The 16,998-nt window shown below is 43.3% G+C and overlaps 1 protein-coding gene across 1 annotated transcript in view; it reads right to left on the bottom strand.

Moving 5' to 3' along the window:
- The window catches only part of LOC119449798 (exosome complex exonuclease RRP44-like), a 47,932-nt gene that overhangs the window by 28,121 nt on the left and 2,813 nt on the right, over window positions 1-16,998 (bottom strand). The window contains exons 6-17 of the mRNA XM_037713067.2: window positions 16,673-16,813; window positions 15,980-16,114; window positions 15,068-15,205; window positions 12,702-12,848; window positions 9,269-9,385; window positions 8,179-8,280; window positions 8,027-8,091; window positions 7,529-7,613; window positions 4,951-5,078; window positions 4,240-4,326; window positions 2,762-2,918; window positions 157-377 (exon numbers count right to left, since the gene is read on the bottom strand). Of these exons, the coding sequence (XP_037568995.1) occupies window positions 157-377; window positions 2,762-2,918; window positions 4,240-4,326; window positions 4,951-5,078; window positions 7,529-7,613; window positions 8,027-8,091; window positions 8,179-8,280; window positions 9,269-9,385; window positions 12,702-12,848; window positions 15,068-15,205; window positions 15,980-16,114; window positions 16,673-16,813 (1,523 nt within the window). The remainder of the gene's footprint in view (window positions 1-156; window positions 378-2,761; window positions 2,919-4,239; window positions 4,327-4,950; window positions 5,079-7,528; window positions 7,614-8,026; window positions 8,092-8,178; window positions 8,281-9,268; window positions 9,386-12,701; window positions 12,849-15,067; window positions 15,206-15,979; window positions 16,115-16,672; window positions 16,814-16,998) is intronic.

Raw genomic sequence — 16,998 nt, 5'->3', positions numbered from 1 at the left:
CAAAGATGACCTTAAAAGCCATGCGGTAAAGCTGACTTTGGGAAACAGGCTGCCATTGTGCAACATATATTTTTCTTGAAAGAGAAAAATTGTCATCAAAACCCGTATGGGTTTTGCAGCAATGATAATTCCACTGTAGATAGCCTCTTACTGCACCTCCGAATAGGCGACGTGAAGTGAGTGTAGTAGGACATGGCAAGGCCGTAGTGAAAGAAGTCCTCCAGGGCAACGCAGCCGCTGCAGAAGTAGAGCGCCCGTGCCATGCATCGTGTCGCCACCATGCGCAGCATCACGTTGAAGTAGGGACAGTCTGGCAGGACTGCCTTGTCTAATGACTGCGCCAGGTGGAGCCCACTGTCCACCTTCAAATCAAAGCCCTACCAAAGGAATATGATTGTTGTCATCACTGTTAGCACCCGCATAGTTAAGTTCACTCACTGCAAGAAAAAAGTATTTTCCCAAATGCCTTCAATTGTCCCTGTCTTTGCATTACCTTAACCCTGCCCCCGGGAAAAATATAAAGATAAAGATTTCTAATCTTATCCCTTCATCTACTATTCTGCTGCACTTAACTGCATATCTCTTCCAATGACACTTATTCAGATGGAGAGAAAAACCTGTTTTGTACCAAAAACATAAAGGCAAAAAGAAAAGTGGACGCTTAAGTGGATGTTGTAAATTTCAACAGTAATTTTTCAGACAAAGAAAAAAAAATGTAGGTCACAACTGTGTTGCACAGCACTCACATACAGTAGACTTCCATTAATTTGACCCCGATAGAATAGACGAAATGGATCAAATTATCCGACGCGTCAAATTAAACAAGATGCAGAAAAACGCAAACATACACCGCTGATTCATTTGGCCGTAATTACCCGATTCTAACACGCCCCCGAATTAAACGTGCATGCCCACTTTCTATGTGTCCAAAGTAGTAAACTAACACAGAAATGACATTAAAATTTCTGAACAAAGTATAAATTTAATACGCACCCGATTTTCTTAGCATGAAACATTTTTGCAGCCCGTCAGCTTCGCTGCAATACAGCTGTGTTATGTGACAAATCATGTGAACGTTGCAAAAGCTGTTTCGGTTTTGTGTCCAATTGCACTGCGCAGGCAATTTTCAGTCCAACTTTCTTTAAAAAAGCGCATTAGAATCAGGTAAATACTGTAATCAAACATTGTGAGCTACAGTTATTGTTTACAGGAAAGACCAGTCAAAAAGATGAAGGACAAGAAAGATTCCCGGAGTCTTCCGAAGGACAAGAGAAAGGAATTCACACCCACAAGACTCTGGGTGTCTTTGGGCTTCTTTCTAAACCAGTTGTTGTGGTGTGAATTCCTTTCTCTTGTCCTTCGGAAGACTCTGGGCATCTTTGGGAATCTTTCTAAACCAGTCGTGGTGTGAATTCCTTTCTCTTCTCCTCGATCTTTTTGAATGGTTTTTCCTGTAAATGATGTACCAACTGGCCCAGATTTCGATTCTCCTACAGTTATTGCTGGAAAGTCTTCCTAGGGCTGGCCGAAAAATGTCATTTTTGGCGACACATGACATGTGCTCAACGCATTCACTGTCCCCTGAGCTCCGCTGACACAGACGTTACCACTAAAGGGGTCATTATTGGGGTCAGGCACGGGCATGCTGACTGGTCAAGTTTGAATTATCCGACAAAGGCCAAAAAAAAAAAAAAAGTAATTTTGGGCCCATAGCAATGCATGGGCAGTGGCTGGGATCTAATTAACCGGATTCAAGCTAATAGAAGCCTACTGTAATAGTTAATGTAGACTACTATAGTGAACAAAAGAACAGCGAAAGTGAGATTATAACACAGAACACCTCTTACGAGCAATAACACGAGAGCGATTTCGAAACGATACTATCCTGTTGTGTATGACGATGCAGGCCTCAAACAGTGTCCTGAAAGATGAATGAATATAACGCATTCTAGTTAAGCCTAACTTGATTGTGTTACATTCGTCTGCAAGAGCCCCCCCAACTATAGTGAAATAAAATTTAGAAAGGAATGGTTGTACATCAAACCATTTTCCTGCTAAAACAAAAGCATAAATAAACATTTCATGCCACAGAGTCAGTTCTGAACTGTGTGCATTACTCTTGGTTTTCATACAACAAGGCCGTTTAAGACTAGCACGTCATAAAAAATATAAAACCACCTCGACTGCCTTCTCCTCCATGTCGCAAACGAAATACATGTTTAGGGCAAGAAACAATGAATTTTTTTGCAGCAATGTTCATCGGCTTGCAATAAGGCTGCAGGCAAGTTGGGACTGTGCAAATGAAATTGAACTTGCACTGTGAAAGTGAGTTGCAGTGTAGTATGTGAAATATGATGTCAAGGTCATTTACGACTGTATTTAACAATGGTAACTATGGTTATTTACAGCGAATAAAATACGGCAGCCATCTAACTCCATTTTAACATAATTTGACCGCACTACTGACGATTTTCTCTTACAAATGGACAAGGAAGGTTATGCACAGACATCCAAAGCACACTTCTGGGGCCACACTATGTAAATACTTATTTGTCATTTTTCAGTAGTTTTGCCCTTCGTCACTGGCTGGTGTGATGCCAAGCCTTCATTATGGCTAGTATCGGCCACTTGCTGCGATGAGTGATAAGAAATGAATAGAAAATAACAAAATATTCTTACGTAATATGCGCCCTGGATGCAATACTAACACATAAATGCACTTGGTTATGTGAAGCTATGTTGTGAAAGAGAAGCGACTTGCCTTAGAGGAGCCAGCCTTCACAAGAGGCTCCAGATTTGCCGGTGCAGGTGATGGATGCCGTCTGAGCAAGGCACATTCAGGGAATTCCTGGAAGATGTGCTTGGCCACAGAGCCGTTGGCCAGCAACATGAATTCTTCCACCATTGAGTTTGTCTCCCTGGATGTTTCAGCAAGGGTTATATCGGCGTCTTGTTAAGCAGGGGATTTTAACAGCAAAGGACCATGATGCTTAATGAGGAAGAAGCACTAAATAATTAACATTGTTTACAAAGTGGGATATCAGTTGAAGTGTAATTCAGATAATGACAGCAGAATGTACTTTTTTTCCTGTCATTAACAAATTGCAATCTGTAATAGCATTAACTGATAAGGCTGGTCTCCAGCCAATGACCATCCACAGGAAGATAGCGCATTTAATTTGTTAGTTTTTTCCCAACTCCATAGTAAGAAACAGAACCTGGATTCTGGTCATATTTCCAGCCACATGGGATATCATCAGCTCGAACCAATTATTGATAAGAGGCTGATATTGTTAACTGGAATACAGCGAAATCTCGTTGATACGATTCTGCATAATATGTTTTTCGGAATAATACATTTCTTTTTTTTTTTTCCTGATAATACGATCTGGGTGGAGTTGGATAATACGATTTTCAGATGATACGCTTTATTTTCCGGTTCCCGTGAAGATCGTATCGAGATTTCACTGTATAACTGCCGAAGTGGCCAAAAAATTTAGCTGCCCCCCCCCCCCACACCCAATCCCACAAGCAAAAACAAATTTAGTAAAAAAAAATTTGTTTTTGTTACCAACAGCAAGAAAGATAGCTAACACACTTTTTGCTCAACCATACACTAAAGACTGCAATACATGCTTAAACATTTTGTAATGTGTCTTACATTCAACAACATACAGGCTGATGTGCATCATCAGAATGCAGCAAAAGTAGAGTTCCCAGCAGTCCATAGACTGCACTATTTTATTCTAAACGCAATAAACTATGTCAAAATTAGTTCAGCAGATGCCGTATCGAGATTTCACTGTATAACTGCCGAAGTGCCCAAAAAATCTAGCTGCCCCCCCCCCCCCCTCCACACCCAATCCCACAAGCAAAAACAAATTTAGTAAAAAAAAATTGTTTTTGTTACCAACAGCAAGAAAGATAGCTAACACACTTTTTGCTCAACCATACACTAAAGACTGCAATACATGCTTAAACATTTTGTAATGTGTCTTGCATTCAACAACATACAGGCGTCATCAGAATGCAGCAAAAGTAGAGTTCCCAGCAGTCCATAGACTGCACTATTTTATTCTAAATGCAATAAACTATGTCAAAATTAGTTCATCAGATGCCGAGCAAAACGATTTCACCATTCCCATATATTTGGATAGCTCTTGAGGTGAAGCTTCTTCTTAACATGAGTCTGCATTCAATTAGTATGTAGTGAATATTTAAGAAAAAGAGAACACTCACAAAAGTTGCTTCGTCTGGACATCAATGGGGTCGTGAGTTTCAGAATCCACATGAAACCTGACCTCTGTTGACGCAAGTGTAAGTGCACTGAAAAAGATTTAAAAAATATTTTTTCAGCAATTCCAGAATTACTAATAGTACACTAATGGAACGCTAATGGGAAAAGGCAAAACAACACTCAAAGCTCAGTACCCACATTGTTCTCACTTTCAGCAGCAACAGTGCCTCCTCTAACAGGCACCATCAGCTCTTACCAGTGTAACATGATTGTGCATGCTTGCATGTATGAGTGTTGTGCGTGTTCTAGAAGCAACTCAACGCTGGCACTGTGCAGCCTAAAAAGCAGATAGCTTCCAGGAAGCTGGAATGAGGGATTCAGAGGGAGAATGTAAGTGCTGATAACAGGCTTTCTGCAGCTTGCAAAAAGGATGGAGCAAAACCTTTCGAGGGTTACATAGGCTGCACAGAAGGGCTATGCAGCACCTATGTTGAAGACCCCTGGTGCGGATGAATGCATGCAGGTGTTTGCACTTAAGATTTCTTTACCAGTTACTTACATAGCAAGTGGCCAAAACAATGATTTCTGAAGGAGCACCTAATTCATTGGTCAATAACATTGAGCACTCTGAGTAAAAACAAACAAATAAAAAATTAATATTTTGAGCTCCAGGAGAGATCACTGAGTACAAAACACTGCAGTGCATTGCTTACCCACTCGCAATCCGTTTTGCCTTGAGCAGCTTTGCAAGTTTATTAAGACCCCGCAACCCTAATGCCAACTCATCTCCTTTGGCTTTGTCATCAATGAGTGCTTGGGCCTCAGCATATGTCAGTGCGGCCTGTTTAGGAGGAATAAAATGAAAATGAACCATTGCATGCACTTTTGCAGGAAATAAATAAGCGTATTTGATGCTACCACAGTAACAAGCCCTGATCTAATAGAAAATTTTTCAAAATTAGCAAACGTCAAAACAAACACAGAGACTGCCAGAGGCCCTCCATTCTCGATTTGTTGGTGTACATAAGTGCTGTTTGAGATCAGTCATAGCCGCAGCGACTGTCTCATCATTATCGTGAGTAGCGGATGCTTGAACACCAGCCAATGAAAAAACACTCTTACGGGAGAGAAGTCCTGTAAATAAAGGCCCAGAAAGACAGGCGGCTGGGCTATTTGAGAATGCAGGATTCTAAATACTGTGCAGGCAAAAAAAGGGAAAAGAAGCAGTAAATTCTCCGTGAATTTCTTTTTTTTTTTATTTACAGTAATACCTCATGTAAAAATAAGCAAGAAAAGCGTACTAACCAGAAAAACCTGCAATCCAAAGTCACTAAAAAATTTCACAGACTCAAATCTAGTTGACATCTACGCAATGCAAAGTGGTGCGTGAATCGCTTCAGCATGAGACACAAACGCACGTCGAGCTGATGGGACTCAAGCGCCTCAAGACACGCATTCTCATTGTTGCACCTTGAACAAGCTTACGTTTGCGCTCTTCAAAATTTGGCCAGGGTCAGCAGCTTAAGTGGCGCATTTTGGCGGAAAGTTTATACGTGGCAGAACGGCACAAATAATTGCGGCATGAGACGATGGCTAAAATGCTGCCAGAGCGAAACTTGACGCTAACTTCATGCTGCCTGTAGCAGGAATTGGCGGTGCATTTCGGTTATCGCCTATTAAAAGCGTGCAGTATATTTCTAATGGCATTACACCCAACACAATGTGAAATAGATAAGTGAAGATGCTTATCACAATAGGGTTGGCAGCGATAGCTGTGAATGCGATGTGTGACGAGCCGGGAGGAGGTGTGCTGGTGCTGGAATAGGAAACTGAGTGCGCGCTGGTGTTCTCTCGTGAGACGGGTGGGCAAGTATTGTGAGGAAACTGCTGCTATGATGCAAAAACATATTGTACGATTGCAGTTTGGCGAGCAAGCCAGTAAAATAACTGTTTTAGCTCATTTCTTGTGTTCCAGATCGTGAACGCGAGCGCCGGGAAATCGTATGTAATGGAATCGCATCAACGAGGTTCTACTGTACAGTATAGACCACTTATAATGTAACCGCTTATAGTGCAGGATCGGATATAGTACGGTCTTTTCAGACTCCCATTAATTTTCCCATGTCACTCCATGTATACGCATACTGCTTACAGTGCAGCCGCGCGAGACGAAATACCGGTTATAATGCGACTTCCGCAGGAAAATCTCGCCAACAAAGGCTGTAGTGAGCACACTTCTCAACGAGGTGCGCCCACCGATGGGAGAGGAGAACAACGAGCGAGATGTGGAGGAGCAACATGAAATGTGGAGCATGAGTCCAAGGGCGATAAAATCGTCACCGTGCACCGTATGTGCGAGTGAAACCGCGCGGGAGACGCGCGCCTTTGCGGAGAGCGAACGCGACTTCCATCGCGCGAAAGGCCGTGGGGTATGGGAGGGAGGGAAGGGGGGCGACGCTGTGCTGCGGCACCAAATACGTATCTTGCAACCGGGGCATGGGGAACTGGCGACGCAATCTCCCACGCGAAAGGAGCAAAGTGGGAAGGCAGCACAAGAGGGAGGGAGGGGGGGGGCGGCTTCTACTCTGCCAACAATGTATTCGCGCCTGTGCCAGCTGTCGGTGTTGTCGCGCGCATCATATCTTGAAAGCGATCTCCACACGGCTCTGACCTTTGTATGCGCTGTGCTTACGCCGCTCGGTTTCCGTTGAAGCGATAGAACGCACGAACCTTCGCTCGCAGCGGCGGCCGCGTTTCCCAACGCCCGCGTTTTGACAGTGGTTGTCTGCGGTCATCAAGTCTATTCATGTTTGCTTGAGCGCGTTCACACCACGCTTGTTAATTCAGTTAGTAAGTGAATGTGTCAAGTTTATGCAGCCAATATAACTACTATCCCTACTCCTTATAGCTCTCTACTAATTTGCTATCGCAATTGATGCTTCACCTTTCGGTCGAAACTGAGACATTTTTTAAATTATTACTTTGTCTGCTTCATGGGAAGATCGTGGGTACTTGGACATTACCCTTTCAACGTTCGTAAATTTCAATGGATGCAAAACTCCCAGTCGCACGCTTCAATTCTCGGATACGCGCAGCTGCTTGGTCTACGTGTTTTGCATACGTGCAGGGCTTGAAAATAGTTGTTTTGGTTATAGTGCGGTACCGCTTATAGTGCAGATATTGGCGACTCCGGCGACTTACGTTATAAGCGGTCTACACTGTATTTGCCTCATTGTTTGACCATGAAGTATTTGACAATACAGAAAGAGTCCTGCAGAGCAGTTGCCTTACCCTGGACTTTATGATGGACTTGTGGAAGTCCGTATTGACCACCTCGGCTTCTGGTGTTATCTCCCAGACTACAGAAAAGGCCAACCTAAGCAAAAGCAAGACATCAGTGTTTTACTATAGCTAGGACATTAGAAGCTATCAATGTTTGAAGGGAACAGAAAGATAAGCTATTCATGACACTTCATATGAGCAAAGAACACACTGAATGTTAATAATAAATTATACTCATGACACTGTATTAGCATATGTTTCATGGCAGTCCTTCATTAGTGATAGCGTCCCAATGCGCTGTACAAAGCCACCTGTGGCAAGATTAGTTTTCCCGAAAGCACACAAACTTCCGTAGCTTTGCTAGCATTTCTTTTTACCAAACCCCCGAAATTTGGGCTGGCATTTTTGCGTTATAGCTAGATGGTGCACAAAACAGCTGTAGGATTGGTCTATGCACAATGAACAGAAGTGTGACATCAGTGTGGGCCAAAGTGCTGTTTATCTTGCCTCTCCTCTCCTCCTCGTAAGGAACAGAGGTCCGAGCTCAACAACTCTGGGACCATGTCTATCCTCTGCAAAGACAGAACACAGGGAAATCAAGTAAAGCAAGCACGCGTTCAAGGGCACTGCTGTTCCCACATATGCAAGTGGCAACTAACCTGGTCCACCAAGTAAACAGTTGTGCCCCTGTTGGCTGCTTCTTGGTCCAAGGCTGTCCCAGGTCGCACAAAGTGGGAGACGTCAGCAATATGGACTCCGACCTGAAGAAATAGCATGGAAGACCTGTTCATGCAGAAAAATTAATTTGCAATGCAAAGAGCAATGTTTCTGAGGCAGTTTGTGTTTTGAAACAAACCTTTTCTTCGCATTAGCAGTATAATATCTGTGCCAGAGTTGTCTATGCAAGAGAAACTCCCAACATACAGTTGAACAAAGATACATAGTTATTGCTCATATGCCAGCACACTCACCCATGAGCACACTCGCTCATACTCATTTCACTAGTGTGAGTGAGTGATGAGGGGTGTGAATGGTTGTGAGTATGGATATTTTCAGATTTCAGACGTCAATTTTTGTTTTAAAGCAAATAGCATTCCTTGGCTCTTTCACCCATTGTTGTGGTTGGTGGTCGGCAGTTGGTGGTGGTCTAGCTTTACCGCCAAGGCAAAGGGTGCATGCCCTTGCGCAACTAAGTTGCGATGTGCGTTCATTGGCAAATGCCAACAATACTTGTGGCTTCGAGACGCATGTACTGTCACGCGAGAGCTTTGGGGCATGTGAAGGTTTACATGCTGTGGTGAAGAGCTGAGGAAAGACAGCGCTCCTTCTCTTCTCCCGCTGCGCTGTCTGCCTGTTGCAGCAGCAGGAAGGAATGAATGGCAGTTGCCTTTCACGCCAGCACTCGCGCTGCTGGAGACACATACGACGAATCGGCTTATAAGTACGGCCACCTAAACTGCTGCAACCGATGCGCTGGTTAACAGGTCTGTTCTCTATAAAATTATGCAATAAAACAACAAAACGCTACTTAAACATCCTTATGCAGCAAATATACACCTTCAAGCGCATCAGATATAGGTTTCTAGAAGCATCCACATACAGTGGTAATTATTGTCGATCATTCCTGCACAATTTTTTTGTTTTTCCCCATTGGCCAGTGACCTGCTCTACTAATAACTAATGGCATATGGCACTAAAGGGGCAGTTGTGCATCTGCTCCTTAGTGAGTGAGCTCATCAGCAAGCTTACCTCGTAGTTTCCACTGGGTAGCTCCCTGCAGTGCAAGGCATCGTCAATGTCTGTGCAGCCTGGAGGGTCCACACTGCATATGCACAGGTGACGCAGGTCTTTGCGGCCTTGCTCCTCCTGCCACAAAAAGAAAAAAAAAAAAGTATCACCATTAGTTCGTTCTAGCTAGGCTCATAGTTTCCCTCAAGCCAGCGGGCTCTGTACTATACCCAAACACAACGCCAATCAGATGCAATTTGAAGTTATGCTAATGGTTCATTTCAAGTGTTATGCCAGGAATAAGTAGAGGTAACAGAGGTGTTGCTGGTTTAGTAATTGGTGTATGAATGTTTGTACAAGCAGAACTGAACATCTGTTTAGTATTTAGTGAGCAAGGCTTTCTTTTTTTTTTTTTTTGTTCCAGATTATGCCTATGAACTTTTTCATTTACCATATTGCCTTATCCATACTAAAAAAATCAATGTGCCTCAATACCTAAAAAGAATTCCATAAGATTATTTAAACTCCTGTTTAAAAGCCTGTATGATCCCAAATGACCATTTGGGATTATTGGCGACAGAGATCACAGGGCAGATGGAAATTTCGTTAGGGTGTGTACAATGTGTGGAAGAACATGATGCAAATAATTTTAGCAGTTAACTAATGCAAATAAACATAAAAGAGCCTTGCTAACGTGGTTAAAGACTACCTTCTTCAAATAAATCTTGTTAGCTGGTTTTCAAATTCCATCACCTTTAAATTCCAATAAATAGAGCGCCGTAGAAAAAAAATTATATGACTAAAAATGCACCCACTGCAGGAAGTGAAAGAAAACTTAAGCAGCTAAAGATGCCCGCAGTGCAGAAACTAATTTTTAATTATGGGGTTTTACGTGCCAAAACCACCATATGATTATGAGGCATGCTGTAGTGGGGGGCCTCCGGATTAATTTAGACCACCTGGGGTTTTTTAATGTGCACCTAAATCTAAGTACATGGGTGTTTTCTGCATTTTGCCCCCATCAAAATGCCGTCACCGTGGTCGGGATATGATCCCCCGACCTCGTGCTTAGCAGCCCAACACCATAACCACTAAGCAACCACGGCGGGTCTGCAGTCCAGAAAGAAAAACAGGAACTACCGTATTTACATAAGCAATAATTTTCGAAAAGGACAAATGCATGAAGAAGCAAACGGATTTAATAACTGCTTAGCGAATACTGTTATCGAACTTCGAGAAAATTACCCTAAGGTGGCATACAACATAGCAAATAAGCCAAACGTCAGCTCTGCATACTTGAGTTTACTCTGCATACTCCCCCCTGCAGAGTAAAACCACGCAAAACTACGATATCATTATGAGGCACCCGGTTTAGTTTTCACCACCTGGTATTTTTTAACGTGTACCTAAATAGGAGTACCTGAGTCTTTTTCCATTTCGTTCCCATCGAATTCTGCGATCTGGATTGAACCCGCGAGCTCCAGTTTAGCAGTGCAACGCCGTATCCACTATATAGCTTCTAATTAGGCTACCACGCGGGCGTTTCTTTTCTTTTCTTAAGTATCGACTGGAAAAAAAATTCCACGTACGGCTTGCAACCAAGGATTAGCATATAGAATGACTAACTAAAACCGTTTTCGTTTTCGAAAACACCATATGAGCGGTCTGAACGCAAATACCAGCGCACGAAGTAGTGCGAATAACCCTGCCGAGCAGTATTGCCAGCAGTTTCCAACGGCACGACCTTGATGCGGCCCAATCCACTTCGATTGCAGCGCCGACACAGTATTTTTCCACGTCGGGCGCCTTACTGCAAAGCATGCGCCGCCCCAGCCGCTCGTCCCACTCAACCGTATTCTAGTACACTCTAGTGTAGGTGCATCGGCAGCTCATAGCTTTGTGTGTGCTGTGTGTTCTCGGCGCTCAGTTTGCGTTGAAGCGATAGACAACAGCACGAAGGTCACTTCGGTCGCTTCTGCAGTGGCACTTCCTCACGCCAGCATTTTACAGCGCGTGTCCGCGCTCATCGAGTGTAATATGTTCATGTTTGCATGTAGGCACTTACACCGTGCTTGTTAATATAGTTAATAAGTGAATGTTTACAAGTTTATATGCACAATAAAACTAATACCCTTACTTTGTATAGCTGTCTACTAATTTTCTATTGCAATTGATGCTTCGGCTTTCGGGCAAAACTACCACTTTTTATCACACGTACGAATTAAAATAATATTGTGTGCAGTTCAACACTAGTCCTATTTCTCAATTTTTCCTGTTTCTCGGCTCTTGTGTTTCCTGGCTTATTACGTTTTCTTTTTTACAGTCCCGTGAAAAACGTATCAGTGGGGTTCTACTGTATGCAGGGGGTCCCCACTATTATGCACCATGATTTAAACATATACAAATGCCACGTAGCTGGACAGAACCAAGGTAATGTTGTTTGCCGTTTCTTGGAGATACTCAGATTATTTTTTTGCACTCTGCCTAATTATATAATTAGTCTTAATTAATTAATCAACTTCTCAAATATTATATTTAGATTAAAAGTGGCAATGATAAAATTGCAGAGCAAACATGAAAAACTCCCGATACAGCTTCCTGTTGCTCAATATGTGCTACATAAAAGTGTTTTTCTGGGCGTGAAAGAAGCCCATGAATACACGCAAAATCGCAATGTGACTGGATGCTTGAGGCACTTTGCGTGTATTCGAGGGCTTCTTTGGCTTCGCTGATCTTACAAAAACAATATTTTAGGGGCGAAGCTCCTTATAGCGGCACCCGTTCGTCCCTCGTAGTAGTAGTAGTGTGTAACCAGTTGGCGTTGTGTGTCCGTATATGTATGTATACCCATATATACATATATATGTATATGTATAGTATAACCGGAAGCCGACTTCCGGTTCCACTTCCGGTTCCGTTTCCACTTCCGGTTCCGCTTCCGGAAGCCAGCTTCCGGCTTCCGGAGAACGCTTCCGGGAGAAAAAAAATTCCGAAAGTTGTGTCCGTAGCGCGGAATCGAACCACGGACCCCTCGCTTCCCAACGCGCGGCGCTAGCCCACTACGCCACGAAGCGGACATGGACACACGCACCACGATGACAATAAATACCCAACATTAACGAAAGACCGCGCGTTTCTAACGCGTTTGTGCTAGCGCGTTACGGCCCGTGTAAGAAGCTGGTGTAAGACGCTGTGGCCTCTCTGCCTTTACTCTCTCAGCAGTCATGTGATGGCGTCGGCAAATGCGGTGCACGTTCCGGCATGTGTAAACGGCTGCGTAAGACGCTGTGGCCTCTCCCCCTTACTAGAGAGTACTGCACGTTTCTGACGCGTTTGTGCTAGCGTCCCCTTAAGCGGGAGATCCGATGACTCCCTCCGGAGCTTCGCCCACTCATCATCATTCACCCCGTGGATATGCTGTGACATTTTTTTTTGCTCTCTAGCCAGCACATACCTTAGGCCCAATAGTCCAAGGTGTAGAGGGAAGGCAGTCAAGCACAGCCCGCGAAAAGCACTGGTGTGGAATATCGTGCTCCAACAGGAGGACTTGGTTCTCAGTGGCCCTGTCTCCAATTTCGCCAAGAGCGCGTACCAAATGGCCCTAGAAGAGGGGATAAATGAGAACAAACATTAGCGGCACTTTACAGTCACAACAATCACTAAGAACGCACTGAAGGGCTGCTCAACATACTTCATCACTTTGTAAGTTTTCCCAAATCCGCTGCTTTAGTGTGCCTGTGTATTGTTACTTCAGCTACACTGGTTCTCAAGTGAGCACCATAAACACAAAATGCCCAATTACTCTCATTTACTTACAGAACAATCCAAAACTGGCACTCAATCTTGCATTCAAACATTTAATTAGCTGCCCCCCCCCCCTGTATATAATATGTGCCATATTTACTGAACTTCAGCATGCAAACAAACTTTTTTGCATGTCAGAATCAAAATTACAGCACAAAGACAATGTTTTACCAACCACAGCCTATCATCACTGGCATCAAGGCTGTACCATAAGTAATACTTGTTGCATCTGCAAACATGTCGCACACATGATGCACACTGCGCAACTCTCATGTGCTCCATCTGTCTCCATGAAACATAGGCCTGACATAATTTGACAGGAAAAGCCAAGGCAAGCAGCACCAACTGTAAATGAGACGTTAATGAAAACAGTGACCCTAACTAATAATAATAAATAATCTACTTAACATGTGAATGCCACAACTGGTTATTCTTGGTGCATGAGTAAAAAGCAGTCATTAATAACTTGTTACAAGACTTGCAATGACTCTAGGCTTGTCAGGAAGGAAGCAGCGGTGGACATCTCATCTAACAGGCGACTTTCATGACCTGTAGACGACTTGGAAAGCTGATTGGCAAGAGCATTGTTACACATATTCACCATGTGCTTTCGTTATTCAATCCACTAGAAGCTACCTATGTGAAATGTGTAGGTAAAAACATAGAAATGCAAAATTTCACTACCATTACATTTCGTATATGCCAAATCTTTCCAGACACAAACATCACCTACCGTACATACTTGCGTAATGAACGCACTTTTTCCAAAAAAAAATCGAAGCAAAGTTGGAGGTGCATTTATTATGCGGGGTAAGTTTTATGGGAACTTTTTCGAAACAGCAAGAATTGAAAACTAAGAGAGTAATTATTTGGAAAATGCATTAGAGAACTTATCTTTGCAGTAAAAATAGATGTAGGCTATTTGTAAACCTTAAGAGCATTTGTATTGCACATCACCACGCATCGAAACCACCAGACCTGTCGTCCAGGTCACTGGTCGCTTCATCCACATTGTGGTTCCACAATAGCTCGTCCTCGCAAGCATCACGTTGAAGTGCTGCTTTTCGGCAACTGCTCTGACAAGCATGCTGCGTGCGTCTCTTTGCTCGACCGTCCTGCTCATCGGCGTGTCAAAGTTCATTGATATCTGACCGCCCTTTCCGCTTTGTGAGCAGATAAATCCTCTGTCCTACAGCAGGCGTATAACTCGACTTTGGGCCCATCACACACAGCGAAACCAAAGACAGGCAGAAAAGTGAGCAACAGACTACGCCGACCATGTGCCGGCCACCCCTCCTTCACGACCTGCCGTACGTCGCACGCGCGCACTCTCCTTTAAATTAGAGTAGAGTCCGTGAACTGCGTTACGTACTGTTGCGGAGAGCCAGTTGCTGTTTTTCTTTCAAGCCTGCACGGTGCCTTTGCACCAGCATTGGCGGAAAGCATGCGGTAGGAGCAGGCCGAGCGTTATCGCGGTCGCTGCTTCCGTCAGTTCCCAAGTGACCGTGAAAATGCGCAGCTTGTTCTTACTGCATGCTTCCCGCCAGTGTTCTCTCATCATGGCTTTGCCAAGGACAGGCATCGAGATTAGGTGCGCTTGCTTTAAACACATGCGCGAGAGTAAAATAGCCTAGTCTGTCTGTAAAGCTATAGCACGGCTGTTCGATCATGGGACCACACAGTAGCAAAGTTGGGGGTGCGTTCATTACGCGAGAAAAAAAAAAAAATCACATTTTTTGCGACCAATTTGGGTTCATTACGCAAGTGCATTCATTACGCGAGTAAATACGGTAAAAGGGCACATAGTCATCTCTATACCTAATATGCAAAGATAACTGCATCACTATAAAGAGTTAATTCTTGTGTTCAGCGAAAACAAAAGTCAATGATGCAGAAGAAGCGGAAGCAGCGAGTCAAGGCTGGCACATTTCCTTTGCTATGGCCTAGAAAATGTGGGACTGGACATCTGAAATGTTACAGACAGGGAGATGTCAGTCGTAAAGCATCTCGACTCACCAGTGGGTATCGAGAGTCTCTCGGCCAACTGTCGATGGAGACCACAATGCGTTGCCGGCACAGGGTCTCTGCTTGCCGTGTCTCAATGCGTATCTTGGGGATTCTTCGTTCAGCCGGCACAAATAAGTGTCGGGTAGCCTGAGCACAAGTAGTGAAAATGTTAGCATCACCCACAATGTGCTGGGATGCACTACACAGACTTGCTGTGCAGAGGGTACAGAAATACTAAATCTATCTGTGTGTGTACTACTTGTATAACACATCCAAATATCGCTGCACAAGACACTTTGCATTACACCTCGGATGTAGCAGTACCGCTTTCTATTACAGCAAAAAGTTTACCATAGAAAGTACCTAAACCTGCAGTGGCCCCTTTCAAAAGTGTGTGATAAATGTTAAAAAGAATTTTTGTATCTGTAGAGCAGGTCCAGAGACATTGGCAAAGCTAATAATTGAGAGAAGTGGCATAAAAATGTCGCAAAAGTGACGAAATGTTAAACAAATGTAACCTTAGAAAGCAGTTTTCATTAAACTGGTAACGAGTCACAGTAATTACTCTTTTTTTATGTGTGTTCTTGCTTTTCTTGTTGAGTGCAGAAAACAAACCATGACCGTCGACAAAGCATAGTTCATCGTCATCTTCATCACAAATATTGTGCTTTATGGCACGCTCTCATTTCTGCACACATTTGAATAAAGCTAAGCAACATGTGTGTTACGTTACTTGACTGTTTCTGCAATCTTTGTGCAAGTACATACCACTAACTGCAAGAACAATAGAAGCACTCTAAGAATTTGATCAAACTCGGATTTTCGTAAAACAGATTCCTATTTCAATATTTTTAAACTACAAACAACACAGAGTTCCACTAAAGAAAGAGTTAAATAAATCATGAACTATAGCTGACACACCTCTTTGATGGTAGATGGTGCAAGAATCCCACAGTAAGGCCGCCACTTTCGCCTCAGGATGCCCACAATACGACCAGTTGGAACCCGCTTGGATTTGGCAGGAGTAGGACTCAGCTTCACCGATTCTTCTTCATCCTTATAGAAATAGAGGCATGCTTCGAACACTTGATAGCAATTTGCTTTTGATACACTGTTTGCAAGAGTATCAAGATATTTGACCAGAGTTTCAGAGGCGTGAAATGCAAAAAGCATTGCTTCAAAAGGCGCCAAACCTTTACAGCAGGGATATGACTTATAAATGGTCATTTAATGCAATTTTTTCTTACAGGCTTCCCCAGCCTTGCTTTCTGGTACACTCTAGGAGTAGTGCCAGAAGCTCACATGTAAACTACAATTAAGTGAGCTTGCTTTTATAGAACTCATACAAATGACCATCATTATAGCAAATCTATTTTAATCTTCACCTGCAACAACCTTCAGCCCCTCACACTAAATGTAATGTATTCTTTGGTTCAATAATGAGTCCAGCAAAACTCCCAGCTACAGAAAAGTCAGAGAAGATCAGAGTCAGCGACACATTACCAAGACCACTGCTTATGCATAGGCTGGTTGCATGTAACTGAAAGTCGTATGATCAACTTTCTGCACTTGCAATTAGTACACATATAAAAAAGCTTGGGGAAAGAGGCTCACCGTTTTATCTTCTTCATCTTGTGTTTCATCCACGAGAACAAGTCCAGATGGTAGTGACCACTTGTCTTCAGGAAGAATCTCCACGACAACTAAGTCCTCATGAACAGCTCGGTTAAGGTTGCTTCTACCTTGAATCAATACCTGCGGGGAAGAGATGAAACAAAGATAATGGGCACATAAATCCAATGGCACTTGAAGATGCACGATACTATGCTAGGAAAGGCAAGCAAAATGTGCTGTATCCAAAAAGCAGACATAGAGGGAACTTTCACATATTGTGATGTCTACAATTAAGGTAGAAACAATCAGTCCATGGCAAGAAAATA

Source organism: Dermacentor silvarum, chromosome 4 (genome assembly GCF_013339745.2).
Source record: "Dermacentor silvarum isolate Dsil-2018 chromosome 4, BIME_Dsil_1.4, whole genome shotgun sequence".
NCBI lineage: Eukaryota > Metazoa > Arthropoda > Arachnida > Ixodida > Ixodidae > Dermacentor > Dermacentor silvarum.
This window is presented reverse-complemented; position numbering and strand designations above follow the sequence as displayed.